Source organism: Silene latifolia, chromosome X (genome assembly GCF_048544455.1).
Source record: "Silene latifolia isolate original U9 population chromosome X, ASM4854445v1, whole genome shotgun sequence".
NCBI classification, from domain to species: Eukaryota; Viridiplantae; Streptophyta; class Magnoliopsida; order Caryophyllales; family Caryophyllaceae; genus Silene; species Silene latifolia.
Window position 1 is genome coordinate 341463804 of NC_133537.1, and position 23295 is coordinate 341487098.

General features: G+C 36.4%; 3 protein-coding genes and 1 long non-coding RNA gene across 5 annotated transcripts; 2 read left to right on the forward strand and 2 right to left on the reverse strand.

The window, feature by feature from the left end:
- Positions 1-598: 598 nt before the first annotated feature.
- LOC141622681 (uncharacterized) lies at positions 599-2411 on the reverse strand. Its single transcript, XM_074438684.1, has 6 exons — positions 2020-2411; positions 1872-1904; positions 1690-1770; positions 1461-1587; positions 1154-1358; positions 599-799 (listed from the first exon to the last, which is right to left on the reverse strand). Exons 1-6 carry the CDS (start codon positions 2331-2333, stop codon positions 678-680), a joined length of 882 nt encoding a protein of 293 aa, XP_074294785.1. The 5' UTR covers positions 2334-2411; the 3' UTR covers positions 599-677.
- Positions 2412-6942: 4531 nt separating this feature from the next.
- Positions 6943-8682, forward strand: LOC141619511 (non-specific lipid transfer protein GPI-anchored 14-like). The gene is made up of 3 exons (XM_074436526.1): positions 6943-7355; positions 8225-8314; positions 8454-8682. Exons 1-3 carry the CDS (start codon positions 7031-7033, stop codon positions 8585-8587), a joined length of 549 nt encoding a protein of 182 aa, XP_074292627.1. The 5' UTR covers positions 6943-7030; the 3' UTR covers positions 8588-8682.
- A 7473-nt stretch (positions 8683-16155) lies between these two features.
- On the forward strand, positions 16156-19514 carry LOC141619512 (uncharacterized). Of its 2 annotated transcripts, none has more exons than XM_074436527.1 (2): positions 16156-16746; positions 19148-19514. In XM_074436527.1, exons 1-2 carry the CDS (start codon positions 16237-16239, stop codon positions 19193-19195), a joined length of 558 nt encoding a protein of 185 aa, XP_074292628.1. In that variant the 5' UTR covers positions 16156-16236; the 3' UTR covers positions 19196-19514. The 2 variants fall into 2 exon arrangements, 1 of the variants encoding a protein (XP_074292628.1); XR_012531726.1 differs by having other exon boundaries at positions 16157-18239; positions 18316-19514.
- Positions 19492-20832, reverse strand: LOC141619513 (uncharacterized). The gene is made up of 2 exons (XR_012531727.1): positions 20373-20832; positions 19492-19756 (listed from the first exon to the last, which is right to left on the reverse strand). It is a non-coding gene; the product is annotated as an uncharacterized LOC141619513 (long non-coding RNA).
- Positions 20833-23295: the final 2463 nt, after the last annotated feature.

Consider the following 23295-nt stretch of genomic DNA (forward strand, 5'->3'; position numbering starts at 1 on the left):
AAGATCATCATCATCATAATTATCACAACTCTTCTTCATCTTAGCCAACCGCATATAATCTTCAATTTCATGGGAGAGTAACAACTTCGAGACCGATTATAACCATGACTCCATGAGCTTACCAACTAAAACCGATTCTAAATCACATTGACAACTTTGAAGGTGTCAATAATAGATGAGACTCGAGATATTAAAGGGGAAATCGTATCTATTTTACGATTTTGTTCGGGTTTGGATTGATTAGGATAAAACATACACTCAATTACGAAGCCCGACTTCATATACTATGTATATGTATTTCATTATCGTTATGATGGTTGTAATTGTGATGCACGGATATTAGGAACTAACAGGGCTAGCTATTCATTTGAATAGAAAATAGCCAAAGACACCATTAGGAACTACAGCACTACTCCTTAATAAATTTCATAATTATCGTCTAAATTTCACTCTTGATTTCTCTTAAAATGTAAATTAATCAGGGTACTACTAAACGATTATGAAATATGGCATCGACAAAACCAACCTAGACAAAGTCGACACCATAGAAATTACTCTGAAGATATTCCGCTCGCTAAACAAAGTCGAGACCATAGAACAAAAAAAAAAAAAAACTCGTTTCCAAAAGCAGGAAACATAAACATCTCAGAAAACAAACACGGTGGTGTGTTGCTTTCTCAGTAAAAACCCCGGTGGCATGGAGAAGAGGAACTCCCAAGCTTCCTCCCAACTTGAAATCCATTGACAGGATGGAAGAGCTGATTGTCACACATTTCGCAGCCACGAACAATAGGAACACCTGCAAAACAACCCAATTTCAATCTCTACTGAATTGGCGGCGATGATCGTGGATATATTTGCGCAAGACATCTAAAACTTGAAATTAAACAGTGCTAAAAATTTACAAGAAAACAAGGCATGCAGTGGACACCAAGTTAGTGAGTGCATAGCTAGAGTCTAGCAAAGCCAAATATCGGAAAAGATGATGGATGGTCCTTTTGTGTCTGGCTAAAGAACTAGGATATGTCAGAGGATGGGGGAGGAGTAAAAAGGGAGAAAACAAAAGTCATAGGAAAAATAAATAGAATCAAAGACAGGCAAAATGAAAAAACATGCATATACATTAGAAAACAAGAAATTTTCAATGACTTACGAATGACAAGGCCATCGTCCAAAGGCATACAAACTTTGACCATGAGATTAGCATGATCGACCCTATTAAGCTCTGCAAAGAAGAGCTTAGGCGGCGAGGAGGGATCAGATTTGAAGCACTTTGCTCTGAAATTGCAATGAAACCAAAATCCAGTATAAATGCGCTGATAGCTGCCAAGGGTTTCGACAATCTCGTAATCAGTACCCTGCAAAGAACAAACAAATATTATTATCAATCAATGAATGTAGGGCAAAAATTAAATAATAATTGTAACTAATAAATTCCAAAATAAAACCCAGATACATACATGCATTTGATTGTAGTATTTGATAGCCCGCTCTGCACAATCACAATCCTGTTTCTTCAAGTATTGTTCCTCATATTTCACAGCTACGTTGAGTTTAAATTTCAAGTTTCGCTCGTACGCTGATTTACTGAAATGAAAATGAAAACAACAAAAAAATCATAATACTAAAGAAATTAAAGTAGTCGGAATAAAATTCGCAAATAAAGAAGCGAGGAGCAATAGAAGATACCGTTGAGCCTCTGTATAACGGCAGGGCAAATTGGGGAATGGCGTATTGGGTGGGAGAGTAACAATTTCGATGATACCGTCACTAAATAGATGGAAAATTGAGAAAAGAATCAGAAATAATACGAATAGATGGACAAGACGATGTGAAAGACAGATTGAGAGCGAGCTGAGCGGCTAACTTACGGGAAATAATCTCTATCATCATCTTCAGGAGGTCTTAACCAGGGAGACACACAGAGATAATTAATTATGATATAAAGCGGTTTTAATTACGAAGATTAAATTAAATATAAAAGAGGGAGTAAGTAAAAAGGAAAGAAAGAATATATACCCGAGATCAAGATCAACATCAACATCATCATCTAATTTGAAACCATGCATTTGATAGTATATTTCCTTGGTTTTCTGAGCTTCACCAAGTCTAGGATCCTTGGATGGCCTCAAGTGATACGGATCATAATGTCCCGGATACGATATCTTGTATGGAACAGAACTATCATCAAAAAGCTCCATCTTCTCCCTCGCCAACCACCGCTCCATCTTCTCTTTCGCCAAACACTGCATACGTGCTTTTTCCATCTCTCTCTCCTTTTCCTCTATCTTCATCTTCTCTTCCGCCAACCACCGCATACCTGTTTCTTTCATCGAACGCAAAACCCTAGATACTTGTCTCTTTTTTTAAAAAAAAAAAAAAAATGGCCCTATTTATATGTTTGTTAAATAAGAAACTAGTTTTAAACCCGTGCAAGATTGCATGGGTATGTATTTGGGCCGGTATTAATGTTTTTGGATATATTTTTTTTTTATTTTTTTGCATTTCTATTGTACTTATCTAGCTGGTCTAAATCAGCGATCTACATAATTAATGTTTAAACTTGTTACAAATATGTGTTCACATGCAATGGTTTAAGAGAAAATAAGAAAGGATATTTTTTTAAAAAAAATATATCGTATTATCTAGTTTTTAAAAATTATGCATGTAATTTATTCGCATTATATGTAATTCAATCCCATAATTAAATGTAATTCCTTCTCGTAATTATGTAATTTTATTACTATTATTATTATTTTTTTAAAAATTATGTAATTCATTTATTTGTAATTAGTTTCATTTATTCCGATTTGTAATTCATTCCGCTTATATGTCATTAATTTCATTTATTCGGAATGTATAAAATTATTTCATAGTATTTGTTCTAAGACGAAATTTGTCGCATGTTTGTATAGCCGGAATTCTGCAGAAATAAATACATTGCACACTAACGGGTCCCACAATAACATGTATTTCCAAAAAAATAGCTGAATTAATGACGTGGCACATCCTGGATTGAGTATTGTCTTCTGAATTAATAAATATAAGATTAGGATTTGTTGAGTTTCATTTAATTAATTAATTAATTAATTAATTTACCTAAACCTAGGTAAGCTTGAATTAGGAAATAATAAGGAGACGAAAATATTAACAAATTATGGAAAGAACTATATTAGGAAATATTCTTAACACGCTCCCGTAAGATTGACGACCCGAAGGCGAGACCGGTCTTGGAGGGTAACAAGGTGAATCGAGGGCGATTAAGCGGTTTGGTAAGAATGTCGGCAAGTTGATCATTGCCTGAAATATGTTGAACACGAAATTGACAGTTGTTGACAAGATCATGAACAAAATGGAATACCAAGGCTAAATGCTTCATTCGAGAATGAAATATTGGGTTGGCGGAGTAATGTGTAGCTCTTAGATTATCACAATAGATAACTGGTGTAGAATGATACGAATCACGGTCCCAATTTAGTCTGCATCACAATAGGCATGGAGACGAACTAGCGAAAAACAATATTACTCTGTAGGAAATATTCTTAACACCTCTTTCCCTTTTTAACCTTATATTTAACTTAAATCGGACGTGTGCTTGTGTCACAAACTCACAATAATTTATGCTTATTTGACCATCATAAGTTATAATCCGTGCTTATTTAAATTGGGCATATTAATTAATTAATAGATCGAGTTAAGTTATATGAAAAAACATATTCGGGTTTAATGTGATAAACACGATATTTTTTGGTTAATCCCGGATATCTATATTATACATTTATGCCTATCATAGCCTCATAGGTTATGTGTACAAACTTGCATCGAAGTCCTATTTTCCACGCTGATAAAGCAATGATACAATTCATACAAAAATATTAATGCAAACAATAGATTTTATTAAGACGGTTTTAATTTAAGACGTTTCACGACCTCCTTCTACTAAGAAGACAAATCATTTGTCATGTTTCACGTATAAGTTTCATCTATTTTTTTTTAACTGTGCTCAACTCGACAAATCCTATGACCAATCACATGTATAGATTTCAGCTACATTAACATAGCACGTGATTCTTTCTACTAAACTTATTCTTTCTACATTAGTATTTGTTTTATTTGGATGTGTTAGAGATCGAAAATATTTTTACTCGGTCAATTTTAAATTTATTTCGGTTTCTTCTAAACTCGGATGTCCAGAAGGTGAGAGAGATAAAGAGGATACCCTCTATTCGATTTTTTAAAATCGTCCTATTTATCAAAAAATTATGAGGAAAATTTTGATAGATGGGATGATTTTGGCATAATCGGAGAGATTTGGAGGAAGTATAATAACGTAGATGAGTTGTTTTTTTACTTAAAATCACTTCTTGTTATAAGTTTAGTTTAGAAAAGTATAACTTTAGTCAACTCCAATTCAATTACGATAAGTTTTGAAAAGTTTAACTCTGATAAATTCAGTTTGTGTCAAGTTTAAAAAGTTTTAAGTCCAAAAACACGATGCCTAAGTAATAGACTATATGAGTCGAGTCCATAGCTGTAATGGGCCGTGTGCCACGAAATACAACCCTAAGTCTAATGTACTACTTATATGCCAGAAATACGAAATAGAAAGACACGTTTTGATGCTAATTGTGTTTAACATGGTATCAGAGCCCATGGCTAAAGACCTGGGTTTTCATGGGCCATGTTTGCAGCTGGACGAGCAAAGTTGCTCAGTTGAATGAATTTGTCCAGTCTGTGTGAAAAGTGGGCCTCACATGTGCGGGGGAGTGTGAAGAAATTCAAAGTTCCACATGTGAGGGTTGTCCCACATTGATAAAAAGAGGAGAAGAATTACCACTTTATAAGGCAAGGGGCTACTCCCTCTATCGCCAATTGGTTTTAGAGTGGAACCCTCTTGGGCCTTCGTTGTGGACTCTTTCTCCTCCGTTATAGTGCGGTCCAGGCCCGTTGTTGAATTTAATATGGTATCAGAGCAACGAAGGCCCAAGTGGCTGTTCAAAATAAAATACAAGTCCGATTCGACAATTGAAAGATTTAAAGCACGGTTGGTTGTCTTTGGCAATCACCAAACTGAGGGGGTAGACTACGATGAGACATTCGCTCCAGTTGCAAAAATGACTACCGTTCGCACTTTCTTATCTGTGGCGGCTGCAAAGAATTGGCACCTTCACCAAATGGATGTCCATAACGCCTTTCTTCACGGTGACTTGGACGAAGAGGTATTTATGCGTCTCCCTCCCGAGTTTTCTGCTCCAAATCCGGGCCTTGTGTGTCGTTTGAAGAAGTCCTTGTATGGGCTCAAACAAGCCCCTAGATGTTGGTTCGCGAAACTGGGTACGGCCTTGAAACGGTACGGGTTCTCTCAGAGCTATTATGATTATTCGTTATTCACTTATGTGAAGGATTCAGTTCGTCTTAATGTGCTCATATATGTGGATGATTTGATTGTGTCCGGGAATGATTTACCCGCTCTTACTGCCTTCAAAACATATCTGCACAAATGTTTTCATATGAAAGACTTGGGAGATTTAAAGTATTTCCTTGGCATAGAGGTTGCACGCAACGCAGACGGTATTTTCTTATGTCAACGTAAATACACGTTGGACATTATGACCGAGGTGGGCCTCCTTGGGTGTAAACCCGCACCTACACCCTTAGAGCAACATCATCGCCTTGGGGAAAGCGGGAGCAAGTTCCTTTCCAATCCCGAACCATACAGACGGTTAGTGGGTCGGCTGGTATATTTGGCTGTGACTCGGCCAGACCTTTCTTACACGGTCCATACTTTGTCCCAGTTCATGAGTGCCCCTCGGGAAGATCATTGGAATGCTGCGCTCCGTACCGTCCGTTATTTGAAAGGTACCCCAGGTCAGGGCATTTTATTATCATCGCACTCATCCATGAAATTGTCGGGTTGGTGTGATTCTGATTGGGCTAGATGCCCTGAGTCACGGCGGTCCATAACTGGCTGGTTTGTATTTTTCGGTTCCTCTCCTATTGCGTGGAAGACCAAACGGCAACCTACCGTCTCATTGTCTTCAGCTGAGGCCGAATATCGAGCTCTACGTGCTATTACTGGTGAAGTTAAGTGGCTTAAAGGCCTCTTGGAGGATTTAGGCATACCGCATTCTGCTCCCATTGAGATTTTTAGTGATAGCAAGTCGGCTTTGCACATTGCTCAGAATCCGGTGTTCCATGAGCGTACTAAGCATATCGAAATCGACTGCCATTTTGTCCGTGATGCCATAAAGGACGGCCTTATCGCTCCATCTCATGTTTCGACTACAGTTCAATTAGCCGATGTTCTTACTAAAGCCTTGGGTGTCTCTCAGTTTTGGTCATTAGTTCGCAAGTTGGGCATCCTGAATCCGTATGCTCCAACTTGAGGGGGGGTAATAGACTATATGAGTCGAGTCCATAGCTGTAATGGGCCGTGTGCCACGAAATACAACCCTAAGTCTAATGTACTACTTATATGCCAGAAATACGAAATAGAAAGACACGTTTTGATGCTAATTGTGTTTAACACTAAGCGATTTTAACTTTCCGAAAAAATTCCTTACCAACCCCGTTCCTTGAGTACTTAACTAGTGCCATGATTACTGTTTTCCTTAGATATTGCTAAATTCAAAGAAAAATAAAATTGACGGAATTTCATTGAATGATGATGGCGAGTGAATGTGTGGTGTAAAGTTATTATACGCCTACAACTATCTCACATAGTGTCGTGTTTTTGTTTTTTTGGTGGAAACAGGGTCACAAGGGCGATGTTAATGCTGACGGAAAATGTTAATATTGATGGAGGTTCAACTCAGGTCATGAGTATCATCGTTCATGAGTCATGACTTTATCAACTAAACTAATTGACATCTGCATAATATCGTGTTGGTGTAATTGTTCTTTTACCCAAAAGGCTAATAATTGGTATACAATTATTGCATCATCATGTAGTCCCTCTTATAAAGTCACAAGCCACACAGCTCACAATAGTACTAAATCAATAACACCCAAGAAAAACAACACTAACAAAATGCTTAGATATGGCAGCATAGTAGTGTTGCTGATGATGCTAGTAATTATCGCGAATGGTGACATAAATGAGGATAAAAAAGAGTGTGCAGATCAGTTAGTAGGTTTAGCAACATGTCTTCCTTACGTCGGAAACCAGGCCAAGGCACCTACCATGGATTGTTGTACTGGTCTTAATCAAGTGATTAAGACTAACAAGAAATGTTTGTGTATTTTGATTAAGGATAAAGACGATCCGAGTGTCGGTTTGAAAATCAATGGTACTTTAGCTCTTGGTCTTCCTGTTAAATGCAATTCCCCTGATCATGACATTTCTGTTTGTCCTGGTATGCCTCTTTTTTCCCTTCCTCTTGTATGTTTAATACCGAGTTTTGGATGAGACTGTTGTATGCATAAATGAGATATATATACGTCATATTAGTCTCATTCAATGGCGTAGTCACATAGTGACTAGAGTGGTCATGAGGCCATAGTTTTTTGGATAATCGTTTTTTTTTTTTTATTAATGTTAAATTTGCCTGATTTGAAAATTTTATACTTTATGATCCCTCATGTAAAAAAAAAACTCTTTGAATATGTCTCTTTTTCCCTTCCTCTTATATGCTAAATTTCGAATTCTGTATGAGACTGTTGTATGCATAAATGAGATATACACATCACATGAAAGAGTTCATTACTCCCTCCATTCAACTCCACTTTACATGTATTCCTTTTTCGTCCATTCAACTCCACTTTACATGTTTCCTTTTTAGGCCAAGAAAATGATCATTCTATCCGTATTCACACTCCATATTTACAAAAAATGTCATCTATACCCCACACTAATCCACCATAAAACCCCACCTTTATATATTTTAAACATTTTTAACCCTACTATTCTCTTTCCCTATGTACTTTTTATAGTTTTTTTAATCCGTTCCTTAATACCCGTGCAAAAAGCAAACATGCGAAGTGGGGTTGAATGGAGGGAGTATGTTAGAGGGGTCTTGAGACAACATTTTTTGAATAATCGGCGTTTTAGATTGTTAAATCTGTCTGATTTGAAAATTTTATACTTTGTAATGCCCCACTGCTCAACAATAAAAAGAAATAAACGACATTTATATTAATTTTTCTCCACAATCTAACAACTTTGGTTACGCCACTGGTCTAATTTAAGCTTAACTATACTCATCTTAGTTTCAATTTGATTCAGCTCTACTCCACCTAGCACCCAATTCTCCGGAGGCTAAGGTCTTTACTGATTTCGGCAAAGGTGCTGCTCCCGCGACTCCCTCTTCAACTCGTAAGTCTAATTATTGTGGATTTAAGCTAAGCACGGTATTTTTATTTAAGACTGTGTATATTTGACCTCCTTATAATACCTACGTGTAACTTGTTAGGCATGTTATCGTCTTGCTAATTACCATCTTTTCCGGTTGCAGCTAAGGCTTTGGATAGCACCAGTACACCGGTCGCCAAGGCGCCGACTAACGGTAGCATTGGCAACACATGGTCGAGTCTACAAATGTTCTGTGGCGTTCTGATTTGGTGCTTCACTTTTTATTTTGTCTTTTAACTTGCATTGTTTAATTGAATTATGTACCGGTTGCAATTTTTAACAATAAAATTATTTGAGAAATTTAATCGTAATTTTCCGTTGGTTTAATTTCATATTCGAAGCTTAAAATGTTTCTTTTTAAGGAAAAAAAAAATTGTGACGCATGACCAGTACAATATTCGAAGCTTAATTAATGTCAAGATTTTATTTAGTTATTGACGCGCATTTGGTATAATTTTCTTGTATTTATGTCAAAACCAAAGGTAAACAAATAACCGGGAGTCTGGGATGGATTAAGTGAAGCGACAATTCTTTTGTGCCACGCGATAAGGAGTAGAAATAGGAGGTTTTTATTACTATTTCCTCCATCATATTTATATTGTCTTATTTAACTAAAAGTTGAATTTAAGAAAAAAAAATTAATAGAACATTATTGGTTTTTGAAGGAAAGCAGAACATTATTGTTACCCTTTAGCTAAGATAAAATAACAGTATTTGAATTGAGTGAAAACATGTTTTTTATTAAGGATAATTTGGTATCTTCTTTATTTATTTTCACAATTTTTTTGTTTATAATGATAATACCAATCTCAAACTCAAAACGAGTCAAGTATGATAGATAATGAGACAAAAAGAAAATGTCAACTGACTAATAAAATGTTTGTCATATACATGTAAGTAAAAGAAGATTTGGCCAGTTTTCATTTTTGTAGGTGGAAATGTGAGTAATATTATAAACCAGCTTATAAAAGCTAATTAAAAACAAGTCACCAATACAAAATGACCATTTTGCTGGTTCCTCCTAATCTAAGAGAATCCAATACACCTTTCAATTACAAGAAAATCAGCGAACAACAGAACCAAAGACACCAATTTTCATTTAAAAATGAATATCCGTCCAAAAAAAGACTAGACCCTATTCTTTTTTACTCAAAAGGAGCTAAATTAAGGGGGTGTTTGGCCAAGCTTTCTAAATGTTTTTCTAATTGTAAAAGTAGAAGTTGGGTCAAACACTATAAGATAAAAAAGTACTTTTGAAAAATCAGAAGTTAATAAAAAGCTACTAGAAACAGAAGTACCAAATTGATGCTTCTGCGTCTACTTCTCCCAAAAACTCTTAGGATTATGGAAACTAAAAAAAAAAAAACTAAAAAGCAGTAGTAGGCCAAACACATCAATTTGTTAAGAAACTATTTTTACAAAAGTTAGGCCAAACAACCACAACTTTTTCAAAAAATAGTTTATGAAAAAACTCATTCTAGAAAGTAAAAGTTATTTCACATAAACTAGGCCAAACAACACCTAAATTGAATGAAATTGCACTAAACGTTAATTTGTGAAGAGATGAACTGAACTGCACTGAAATTAAGTTATAAAAAATCGGCCTTATTTTTATTTTTGCAAACTATGTTTAGAAGAGGACAATATATTTAGTACTCCGTATGAGATAAATAAAGGACAATGTTATTAAAATGGGAGTGATGGAGACTACCTATATTAAGTACATAGAATTCAATGTTAGAGTTAGGTGAAATAGAACAAGTCCTTATTCGGTGGCCATTATGTTCATCTTAAATAGCCTATCATGGGTTTGTCTACTATTGATTTGGCAAAAAATTTAGAGTGACCATCGCATTTCACAAAATCTACCACAAATTGTACATTCCTGCAAATTATTAGTTACTCATCATAACAGTCATAACAGTCATATCACAAGGGTTGTTGGTCGTTGGCCAAATAAATTTCAAGACATAATACCATTCCGAAAATGAATTTTGTGGGGAATACGTTTTTCACATCAAAGCGTCTTACTTGTGACGGGCTAATCCCGTCATAGTTGAAAAGCACTCTCACAAAAAGGAGAGAGACAAGGTGGCAAGACTCTACGTGTCTTCCTCACTCACCTCTCATGAGTATTTTGTGAGAGGAAATGGTATCCGTCACAAGCTTGTGACGGATATCGCCGTCTTCAATGAGATTTTGTGTTTTCCCATTGCAGTGCGAGTTATAAATATATAATGATAGAGGCACGGAGCTAATAATTGAATTTACCGAGATCAAATTTTAGATGGGGATAAATGGATAATGATAGTGTAAGGTAATTTTGAAAAATGTATGAAAATATTAATTTACAACTGTTCCGGGTGTAATTTCCAGAGCAGTTATTAGTTACCACCCGTGGCTTGTAGAATAATGTCTTGAGTTGAAACCTTCTTGCTTCTGTCATCTCTCTCGGCCTCTCCCGCAATGTGAACGAAGGCGAGGGGGTGTGTGCAAGCGTACTCACTCCGACGCTCAAGTCGTAAACTTAAAGGTTAAGCCGTGTTACTTGGCTAGATACGTATTGTAGAGAGATAAGGAGAGATATTACAGGATGAATAGCGTATTTAGGTTTTAGTTGTGGGATCCTTTCCTCAATGAAGGTTGAGGAGTATTTATAGGCTTTCACCTTTTGTCACGTAGTGGCCAAGTGGCCAAGTGGCTAGCGGTGGAAAGGCGATCTACCCCTCGGCCGAGATACCTATGGCGGCCGGCGGGCCGTGTTGACTCGCCGCCGAGGGGTCTTGGATATGAGTACGCGGGTATGTGTCATTTGGCGGGTTGTCTAGCCGAGACCTAGCTAACAGCCACGGGTAATTTTGCATCGGCCAGCCGCATAAGTCGTTGACTTCTTTGTGGATATCTTTGACCTTGCTCAATGTGTTGACTTGGTCAGCGGTGCAGAATATGCCCCATCAATTTGCCCCCAGCGTAGTCTATGCCGTGGTATGGGCTCCGATGTACGTTGAGCGTATATTCTGCACAAGTGTTTTGAGAAAATTTTCAGATCGGCTACTTCTTTCGTGCATCGGGCGTGGCTCTTGTTGTTAGGCCGCACCGTATACCATATCCCCCTCCACATGGATGCGTAAAGGGCATCCGATGTGGAAAAGAACATGAGGCTGGCCGAGACCAATGCCGAGAGTCTTAGGTTGATTTTGATTGCCCCGCCGTGCTTCCGGCTTGGTTGATCGGGTGGCGGCGGTGACTAGATACCTAGGAATTTGTTTGAGGAAGATGAATAGTCGAAGAGATGTGAATGGGCGTCTTCAAGACGCTTGGTCATTTGTTGCATTGATTGACGTTTAAGCTGTTGCGACGATTGACATTCCGTGGTTGCATGCTCGACACGTGTCCGCTTTCGCCGATTGTTCGTTTCTCCATGGGCCGTGCTCGATTGGTCCTTCTTTATGGGCTTTTTCCTATAAATAGGCGGTTTTTCCGTGATTTGTTGTTTTTGTTTGGGAATGAATGTGACCGACTTCTAGTGTCTATCCCCACGAGACGGCGCCAATTGTTCCGGTGTAATTTCCAGAGCGATTATTAGTTACCACCCGTGGCTTGTAGAATAATGTCTTGATTGAAACCTTCTCGCTTGTCGTCTCTCTCGGCCTCTCTGCAATGTTGAACGAAGGCGAGGGCTTGGGCGTGTGCCAAGCGTACTCACTCCGACGCTCAAGTCGGTAAACTTAAAGGTTAAGTGTGTTACTTGGCTAGATACGTATTGTAGAGAGATAAGGGAGATATTACCAGATGAATAGCGTATTTAGGTTTTAGTTGTGGGATCCTTTCCTCAATGAAGGTTGAGGAGTATTTATAGGCTTTCACCTTTTGTCACGTAGTGGCCAAGTGGCCAAGTGGCTAGCAGGTGGAAAGACTGATCTACCCCTCGGCCGAGATACCTATAGCGGGGCGGCGGCGGGCCGTGTTGACGCCGCCGAGGGGTCTTGGATATGAGTACGCGGGTATGTGTCCCTATTTGGCGGGTTGTCTAGCCGAGACCTAGGCTAACAGTAGATGGGTCAGACGGCCAGCCGCATAAGTCGTTGACTTGCTGTGGATATCTTTGACCTTGCTCAATGTGTTGACTTGGTCAGCGGTGCAGAATATGCCCCATCAACAACTTTGAAAATATCATATTTTAGTGGAGGTGAGCGCCCGTGCTAATCCCTAACTCTATCCCTGGTGTGAGTGTTTCTCATGTTTCACTGTTTTCTCCAAGTGATACATAAGCAATTTGGTCTGGACTGAACCCGGACCGAATTCTTTTAGGTCCGGTCCTCGATCCTTATTTTTTGAAGTTTCGGACTTCGGTCTGGTCCGGTCCAAGACGGTTATTTTAGGTCCGGATCGAATGAACCGAAACATATGGTTTTCACGTCTATTTATTAAAACTTTGTAAATGAATCGAATATTTTACACTAAGGGGTCGTTTGGTTCGCTAGAGGAATTGAAGTTCCAAGGAAGTTACAATTCACATGATTTTGCAATTCATGTGAAATGGAAAAAAAGTGTTTGGTTGGAATGTAGGAAGTGAATTCCATAGGAATTCCCACTTACCTAGGGGGACCTAGGTAAGCAACTTCCCCCATCATGGAGGAATTAGAGTTCCTATGGAACTTCAATTCATGTGATTTGGGGTAAACAAACAACCCACCAATTTTACAAATCACATGAATTGTAATTCATGTGTTTTATGTTGGGTAACCAAACAACCCCTAAAATCTCACTATAAGCTCAAGTATACAAATTGTACTTTTCAGCCCATTTGGATCAAAACCCGAATCGGACCGAAAAATTCGGGATAAGTCCGATATTCGGTCCACTAAATTTATTTTTTCGGTCTCATCCAAACCGGTTCGGTCCAATTCGATCCGTTTTTGGACCGATGCTCAGTCCTACTCAAAAGTACATAACCGATTCAAGGCCACAGAACAATTTCCAAGCCCATGACTCTTATAAGGCCTATAGGGCCGTTTGTGCTTTGAATGATAACGATACACGTAGACCACACCAAATTTTATCGTAATTTGTCTCTTCATCTAAATCAAAAATCTTATCTTTATTAATTCAGAAGACAATACTCAATCCAGGACGTGCCACCTCATTAATTCAGTCTTTTTTTTTTTAAATTCATGTTATGGTGGGACCCGTAAGTGTGCAAATGAGTATATTTCTTCAGAATTCCGCCAATACAAATATCCTACAAATTCGGTCGTAGAACAAATACTATGAAATAATACTATGAAATAATTTTATACATTCCAAATAAATGAAATTAATGGGATATAAGCGGTTTGAATTACAAATCGGAATAAATGAAAATAATACTATGAAATAATTTTATACATTCTGAATAATTTGATAAAACTATATTTATACATATGCAATAAATTTACTGACAACGAGTCCAAAGCGATAATAGCCCAAGCTTTACACTTTGATTTTATTTGTATACAAGTTATTAATTTTATTTTAACAATTCGAAATTTTATGATATATACGGCATCTTTCAATTTGTTAGTTAAAAATAAAAAATATTTAATCATCAAAACAAAATACGAAGTATTATTTATCGATCCATGTACTTCATTGTATATGGGCTTACTAGCACACACTAATTTCACCAATAAATCATATAAACTTTGATATTCTGATGTTACACTAAGCTGTGTTAAAGTAGATTATTAAATTATATTTCTTTATTCGGGATGTAAAGTTTTTTATGTATGCAAATTTTATTTACAATAGTATATTACGTTATTTCCTCTTAAACCATTGCATTTGAACACGTATTTGAAACAAGTGTAAACATTAACTATGTAGATCGCTGATTTAAACCAACTAGATAATTACAATAGAAATGCAAAAAAAAAAAAGAAAAAATCATCCAAAATCATTAATACCGGCCCAAATACATACCCGTGCAATTTTGCACGGGTTTAAAACTAGTAAATTAAATTTTAAATTATCCCGTAAAATTCGGTAGATAAAATCAATTATGCAACGTAGATCTATTTCGGACGAGTCACACTTATCCAATAGGAAAGGGTCATTTCAAATCCGAGTCGTCTTATTTGATTCCTTTATTTACGGAAATTAGCTAGTTTAATTAATGAAGTACGAATATCAAAATTATCCCTGTTATTCCTTTTAAACAAAATAAAACATTATTTTTACTTAAATCCAAACATAACACTTATTTATGCACGATTAGAAACTTTGACTTGCAAATACTAAATGTGTTATTTGGATTTGAATTGAGGGAATACGAGATTTGTTTCGAGTTAGAGGTTAGAACTCTGTTCAGTAGAGTTTTGGTTTATCAATTAGAGCAAAGTCTTACCAACAATAACTTTTGTTATCCTTAACGTATATTGTGGCGTGTACGATTGTTTATAAACTATAATACTACAAAATAAAAAATTAATTTAAACAATTTCGAATTCATAAGATCTATTCGAATTTTGAACCATTAACAACAATCTACTTTTCTCACTATGTTGACACAGTTTGAAACAATGTTATCATGGATATCAACCTTCATTACTTTATCAGTTATGTTAGCTAGTATCTATAGTCCTAACATTTATTTCACGTTAAATACGGTATTAAATACTCCCTCCAATTCACAATAAACCTCTCTATTTCTTTTTTCGGTTATTCACAATAACCTCCCTATTTCCTTTTTTGGTAAGTGTTTGTGTTGTCCAAATTTAATTGTATGGTGGGGTAGTGTATTTGTGTGGTCCAAATTTAATTATATGGTGGGGTAGTGTATTTGTGTGGTCCAAATTTAATTATATGGTGGGATAGTGTGTTTCCTTAATTTTTGTGCCAAAATGAAATGAGAGGTTTATTGTGAATTTGAGGGAGTAAGATTTTTGAGAATTTAATAATAGTAACATTTTCTCTTATTGGTTATCTACTTGACTACTTGAGATCTAAAATTAGACTTTTCAAAATAAGATCATATTGCCACGTTTAACTTTGTCCAAGCCGTCCTCACACAATTCTACTCTATCAACCCCAACAACAAATTCCACATTTTCACCCTTGAATAATCAAATTTCCTTCCCACCAAAAGAAACACCCACAATCAATTATTCAATTTAATTCATCAAAAAAAAAAAAAATCCCATACAAACATTTAATTTCACAATATTTACTTTTTCCGTTTCATACTCTTATAATGTTAGTTCAATTAATTAGCTTTCCTGTAGTCTAAACTCTAAAGTACTCGGCATCCCGGGATTTGTACTGTAACCAACTTTCTTTTATTTTAATCTTAGTTTATCGTTGTTAAAAAAAAACGGTCGTTTTTCAAAGCTCGAGTCAAACTTATCTGTCCGACATTTTACCACATACCACAAGCCGGCCACCTACACTATTACTCCGTATATCACAAATTCTTGTTTCAGACGGACACTTTTCGTCTTATTTGTCAGATGGATAAAATGTTGTCATTTTTTAAGAAAATGTAACCAATTAATTCACAAAATGTTATGACTAGAGGTGTCATTTTTTACCCTGAAAATGATGTGAACAATAATGGTAACATGTTATCGAAAATAACAACATTTTATGTAAAATGATGACGTATTCTCGTCTTATTTCGCATCAAAAGAAATTGGCCTTAAGAAAAACAATTTTTTATTATATTATCGAATTTTTTAAATCTCGGGTCAACCTTTTCAGATCCCACAATAACCCCACATCTCTAACACCAATCTACCCTCACCCACCACTACTATATCAACCATTCAACCCCACACCAAACCCCAAATCCACACACTCACCAAATTACACACAACTCAAACTCAAACTCAAACTCAAACTCTCAAAAAATGGCACCACCCAAAAACCTTCCTCTCCTCCTCCTCCTCCTCCTAACCATCCTCACCCAAACCCGATCCGAAACCGGTATCCAAACCCAAACCCAAACCCAAACAGTATACGAAGTCCTAAACAAATACGGTCTACCAAGCGGGTTATTACCAGACTGTGTCGAATCCTACACACTATCCGAACCAACAGGTGAATTCCAAGTTAATCTTCTTGATACTTGCTACATTAACTTCGATTACACGGTTTATTACGAGAAACGGGTTACGGGTCAGCTCAAATACGGGTCGATTACTCATTTAAAAGGTATTCAAGTCAAGAAACTGTTTCTTTGGCTTGATGTTGATGAGATTAGAGTTGATTTACCGCCGTCAAACTCGATTTATTTTCAAGTTGGGATTATTAATAAGAAGCTTGGTGTTGATCAGTTCTTGAATGTTCGGTCTTGTGATAAGAATCGGTTGACTTTTGGTTCCGGTTCGAGTCTCCGGTCTTGGAACTTTAATTTTGAGGTAATTTTATCCGTTATTACTCTCTCCGTTCCGATCATTTGTTTTTAATGTAGTAAAAAAAAAAGGAGATGTTTTAGTCTAGTGGTTAAATGAATAATGTATGTTAGGTCCCAGGTTCGAATCCCTTTTCCCCTATACATTCTATATTTGGATGTCTCGGTCATTTGTTTACGTTTTTGGGACATAGACCTTAAGGAGTACTCCATATGTCCCAGTTATTTGTTACCTTCTTGTGCTTCTTTGAGAGGAGGATTGTAATAAAATGTAAACAAATGATTGAGACGGAGGGAATATATTATTTAGATTATCCAGTACTCCCTAGTAGATTGATGACTATACTAGTGTTATTTATAGCTCAAATTATTGGTATTTGAGTCAATTGTAGCCAAGTTTGACCATGATGCTTTTAGATGGGGGATTATTATCTTCAGTGAGTCTTGCTTTTGACAGTCACAAGCTTTTGATGTCTCACGGTCTCCTTTCCTTTTTGACAATATTTAAATCGGGTGAGTCGTCAAAAGCATGTGATTGTCACGAGCAGTGGCGGAGCCAGGAATGTAAGTCAGCGGGGCGAAAATTTTCAGCGGGGGCGAAACAGTAATATTATAAGGGGGTCTAAAAAAAATTCGAAAATTTTAACTAAAAATTTCGAAATTTTCAAACGCCAGCGGGGGCGACCGCCCCTGCTAGCCCCTCCCTTACTCCACCACTGGTCACGAGCAAGAATTTGTGTATAATCTTTGGGAAGTAGGCTTTGTGATAAATGCTCAGTTATTGTGATTATGTCGAGAATACTGAATCATCGTAGAAGGAATGTAAGTGCTTGGTTTAATTGATCCTACAACCGATTTCATCTACACCAAGTTTATTTTTTCTGGCTCTTTCAAAAAGTTACCAACATAGCTCTGAAGTTAGCTCCTCAACTCCTTTACAAAGTTATTGAGTTCAGCTATAAACTTAGCTTAGCAACTTTGCAAAGTAGCCTAGTTACTTTAAATTTTACAAATGAGCTTAGTGACTTTAATGTGGGTGTAATTACAAGCGGTCGTGGGATCTTTTTCCATTGAGCTGGAATCCAGTTATGTTGATTGAATGCATGGTTAGCTCTTAAGGTCCTCCTCACCTCTGGTACACAAATTGTACCATATTTGCTTGTTTTGAATATTGATACACCCTCAAAGGCGTTTTTTCGATCATAGGTAGCATTGTTTGACCATGAATGTCAGTTTAGGAAAGTTTTTCTGAAACAGATATTGGTCTTGGAGGAGTCATTTCAGCGAAATTTTTTGAAAATGAATTGTATTGGTTGTACAATTGGTTATCTTGTTGAAAGTTTATGTTGGTAGTCTAGATTGAGCGACAATGTATGCAAGTGTGCTGCCAAAAGTAGGATTACAGTTGTGATCCGAAAAAAGGATTGTAATTTAGATATGGATAGTGTCGTTACATGAAGGAATCATGCATTCATGCCACTGAAGAACATTGATATGCGAGTAAATGTGACTTTCTGAGTATGACTATGCAGTTTGTTTTCGATGAACTTTGATCAGATTACGTGAGGTTAGCTAGTTAAAATAGATTTCTTATCTTCTGTTGTTCTGGCTGTCTTAACGGACAAATTAATGCCAATGATTACATGTTTGGCGCTCTGATACTATTAATCCGAAGTTGAATGCCTATAATGATAATCCCATGTTTTTCGAGAGTTCCACAATATTGTACTCCGTAACGAATTTGGTTGCTTTCTGTTGCCCCACAACATTGGCAAAGAAAATTATTCCTCATTTTTCAGCCAGTTTTCCTCCTTTCAGCTTCTTCCACCTTTTTATAATAATGAAGTAATAACGTTCTCTCTTATTGGTTATCTACTTTACTTTAGATCTAAAATTAGACTTTTCAAAACCAAATCTTCAACTCCGTATTAATTTCGTAAGGACAAACAAACATTGGATTATGGTCATGAAATCGTCTTAGTTTGAAATAGGTGGTGTATCTATTTGAGTGTTGCATTGTTGGCCTGTTGCCTATATATGGGCATATGGCCCATGTCGTGTGGTGAGCCTGTGAATCTGCTAGAAATGCCGAAGAAGTTTCGCTTTCTTATTCTTTGTCACATACTATGCTATATTGCTAGCCTATATGGGCTCTTGCTGCTTTGTCCACTCTTCTTTCGTTGTATCTATCCTGTCATTAATGGTTGGTCGGGTTGTTCAGTATCGACTGTAAGGTCTGTAGCACCCAAAAATTGGGAAGCTGAAGAGATTTTGGCGCCTGTACATTGACGGAGTTAGCTGTTACAATGCATAAAATGTTGCCGATTCTTGCGTACATGATCCCATTTATATACGGACTACTTGGTTCATTTACTAATTACTAATGTTTTGATTAATGTCGTTTGCAGCTTCCACCTGGTGTTAATGATGACATCCCGATGCTGCTGACAGAGTAGGGACGATGCATCCTCCTAAACGCAGATTTTGAGACGGCCGATGCCTCAACATTAACAGGAGAGTTTGGTCTCCAATCTGCTTATTAGGAGTATTAATGCATAATATGTAGGTTTTTATGAAGAAAATTGTATGTAGTCACCCTCGAACTTTAAACCAAGGGTTTACAAACCGGATTATGTTTTAAGTACTCCGTATGTCGTTTATTTGAGTGTAAAACTCCTGTAATGATGCTATCAATCCTATCAGCAAAAGACACTGTGGGATCACCATATGTTCCCTACTTCCACTTTAAAACTTATGAAAAGTGATTGCTTTGTTGAGTGATTGTACATATACATGAGCATTACTCGGGATGAGTAAACAAGCGTTTAATCGATAAAGGGCAGTCTTACACTATAAGACGATCTTACAAGTATATGACACTTTGCTTGTAGTAGCATCACTAATCCTGTAATCTCCCAAGTCTCCAACTACCTTATTTTACAACATTAATTATTGAATCTTGTCTGCTTTGCCTATTCCATGACCAATTGCTGCATCACGTTGACCTGAGGTAGCAACTGTAAAGAACAACAGGCGTTAAGTGTAGTTATCACCCACGTTAGCTAGCAATGCACTAATTCCTAGGTCACAAATTCTTTCTTGTTTAAGACGGCAATATCCATTTTAAACTTAAACCAGGTCAATATTATAGATGTGAGTAAAGAATGACGCTTACGGACTAACAAAAAGTTTGTCCTTTATATACAAGTAAGAGCAATGCACTAATTCCTACATCACAAATTCTTGTTTAAGACGTTAATATCAGTTTTAAACTCAAAACGAGTCAAATATGGAAGATGGGAGAAAAGAAGGATATCTAAGGACTAACAAAAAGTTTGTCCTACATACAAGTGAGAGCATATTTGAACCGTTTTCAGACGGATACTGTTGTTCTAAGAAAAACTTACCGCAGGCCGTGGCGGAGCCAGAATTTTAAGACAGCAGGGGCGAAATTTTCGAAAAAATTTCAAATTTATCTTATGAAATTTCACGTTCACCCCGTTGAAATTTTTCGCTCCCTAACTGGAAATCCGGGCTCCGCCACTAATTGTGATAGCCTTTAAAATCTTTGTCTTTAGTGTCACAGCCCAGACGTAATACTATAATGATACTAAAAAAGGAGAAGAAACAAACCTTGGTAAGCAGTCTCTTACTAGAAGAACAAGAATGAACAGTTTGAAACAGCTCAACATCAAGCTTCCGATTAACAAGACCAACTTGAAAATAAACAAGATCATGAGGAGGCAAATCGACTTTAATCTCGTCAACATCAACCCAAAACAAATATCGTTTCATTCTGAGACCCGTTAACTTAGTAATCGAACCAATTTTTAAAAACCCGCTAACTCGCTTGTCGTATGACAGTAAGTAATTATCTAACTGTACGTAACATGGTTGTTCACCTAATTCTACTTGTAATTCTCCGTCTTCAGGGTTGAATGTGCAGTTTGTTACGCAGTCGGGTATGATTCCGGGTGGTAACCCGAATTGTGGTAGGAGTTCGTGGATGGTTGCGGTTTCGTGGGAGGGTGTGATTGTGAAGAGGATTAGTAGAGAAGAGAGAATTGTTTTGGATAATGAAGCCATGATGCATATAAATTGTGTGTGTTTTGGGATATAAATAGTTGGAGCAGGCAGAACTACATGTGTCGTGTACGCCTGTTTCTGGTGTTTAATAGAAGTACATCCTGTTTCACGTTATTTAAATTTGACTCCGTCAAGGAAAACTAGATGGGTTTCATCGGTGATCTAGAGTATGCCATTTTTTTTTTTTTTTTTAGGTAAGAAAACTAGGTTGATCCTCTAGGGTAGGACCAACATATCTCATCCTTTCGAATGAAGAAGGTAAGTTGAAGCCACCAGCTATCAAACCACCTCGAAAGAGTTGGACATGAATGTCCAACTGAAGCCATAAAGTCAGCAACCTTGTTGGCTTCACGAAAGGAATGTTTAATTATCACTTCATCGAAAAAATGAAGGTCTAATTTCTCATCCTTGATAATACTAGAAATTTCCCACGGAATTTACCAAGTACCTCGAATCGAGTTAATAACACATAAGTTATCACCCTCCACAATTAACTTCGAGATTCCTAAGTATTTAGCTGCTAAAATACCTTCTTTTAAAGCAAGTGCTTCCACAACAAGGATACTATTTGATCCGCACTTTTTTTGCTTCCGCAAGAGTATGCCAGTTTTGGTATCACCTTCTTAGTATAATATAGAAACTTTATTTTTATTTTCTGGACAAAATATAGAAACTTCATTAAGATAATGGACTTTATATATGATCAATTGGTCATGTAAGATGATAGTAGTGAGTTTCGGTACTAGACTACTATATTAGTCACTATCATCGAAAGTTTAATAGGATTGCTCATTCCATTGCAAGAGTTACGATGGAATGAGTATGACTATTTTTGCTTACCGTAAAAAAAAAAAAAACTATTATATAATGCCGCCTTATTATTAGTTTGTTATATAGATGGCCTCATCATCGGCGAGTCCCTTTATTCGACAGTTGACACAGTAAAGGAAAACTAGATGGGCCCACTGGTGATGTCGAGTAGGCGAGTTTGGATGTCATTCTCTCATATACTATGCATAATTAAAACCTATTAGAATAGCAACTTCATATATAGTTATATATAGAACGATGGTATCAAGTTTCAGTAGTATCTGATGTTGCCGTATCATTATTATCACAAATTCTCATTTGTGACGACACTATTCCGTTACAAACTTATTACCTTTCACACAGAATAAGTGAAAGAGCTAGTGAAAGAGAGATTGTAAGAACTCATAGGCAAGACTTTCTGCATTATGATTACTCTTTGCAAAAACAATATACTCCTAGTAGTTGAGCTGGACTATATACTCCCTCCCATTTGGGGTTTTCTTCCCCTTTGATGTGGGCAAAAGATTTTAGAAAATGATTAAAGAATGAATAAAGGAAGATGGTGGAGTTTGTGAATTGGAGAGATGAATGAATAATTAGGAATTAAATAAGGAAATGTGAGTTAGGTGGGGTTTGGTGGTAGGAGAGATGGATGAATAAAATAATAGTAAAAATTGAGTGAGATTTGATAATAGGAAAGAGGGATGAATAAAATAAGAATAAAAGTTTCCAAAATAAGAAAGGGAAAGAAAACCTGAATAATGCGTTTAAGAAATAGAAAAGAAAATAGTGAATATGAAGGATTATTAAGGATTAAGAGTACGCCTTGTTTCTATCTACCGACCTTCCAAGTTCCAACTAGTATAACATTTACCATATGTAATGCTTAAAATATAAAGACCAATCAAAGCTCGCTCACAACACTTCCATCTTTAGTTAACACTTCCTAGGTTAGGTAGGAAACATATAGACCAAGCAAAACCAACAAACTATATATGGAGTACATGTTTTGGGTTTGGATTTAGTAGAGTAACAATAAATAATCTAACTCAAATGGGTAGATATTCATATTATAATTGATTTTAAGTGCACCATGACAAAGAGTAAGTGTGATGGACTGTGAAAGGTTACGAGCTTTTGACGATCATAATTCGCAAGTAAGATGGTTTGAAATTTTATATTATCTCAATTCAATTTTGTTTCTAGGTAAAAACACTAAAGTTTAAATTTGATTTTCTTTTAACATTTACTATAGATTAAAACATATCGGATTCTAAGTAAAATGATTATTTTAAACAAACAATCAACATTTTATTTAGGCTATTTTGGACGTAACAACCCTCCACCCCACCAAAGATTTCAAATTGCAATCATCAATAATTTTGAAAATATATTAATCAAACTTCAAACTTCTTCCTACAAACAATCCATTTTTCTTTTTCTTAATTTAGTGAAATTATTTTGTTATTTCATACTCGTTGTAGTGATAAGGTGGACCTAACAACATGTTAATCAAGTAAAGTATAAATATAATCATTTCGAATTCGGATCATATTATTATACAAGAAGTCATTTCGTGTTTAAGCTAGTTTAAGTCATGTTCTTAACAAACTATATAAAGATACTTTCATTAGAGACATTGACTATTGCGATATAATCA

Excerpts from the sequence above, each read along its gene's own strand:
- LOC141622681 (XM_074438684.1), bottom strand. The coding sequence starts at position 2,333 with ATGAAAGAAACAGGTATGCGGTGGTTGGCGGAAGAGAAGATGAAGATA. Across the intron at positions 1,905-2,019 it reads GATGTTGATCTTGATCTCGG|ACCTCCTGAAGATGATGATA; the intron begins GTATATATTCTT and ends TCCCTGGTTAAG. Across the intron at positions 1,359-1,460 it reads AATACTACAATCAAATGCAT|GGTACTGATTACGAGATTGT; the intron begins GTATGTATCTGG and ends TGTTCTTTGCAG.
- LOC141619511 (XM_074436526.1), top strand. The coding sequence starts at position 7,031 with ATGCTTAGATATGGCAGCATAGTAGTGTTGCTGATGATGCTAGTAATT. Across the intron at positions 7,356-8,224 it reads TGACATTTCTGTTTGTCCTG|CTCTACTCCACCTAGCACCC; the intron begins GTATGCCTCTTT and ends AATTTGATTCAG. Across the intron at positions 8,315-8,453 it reads CGCGACTCCCTCTTCAACTC|CTAAGGCTTTGGATAGCACC; the intron begins GTAAGTCTAATT and ends TTCCGGTTGCAG.
- LOC141619512 (XM_074436527.1), top strand. The coding sequence starts at position 16,237 with ATGGCACCACCCAAAAACCTTCCTCTCCTCCTCCTCCTCCTCCTAACC. Across the intron at positions 16,747-19,147 it reads CTTGGAACTTTAATTTTGAG|CTTCCACCTGGTGTTAATGA; the intron begins GTAATTTTATCC and ends TGTCGTTTGCAG.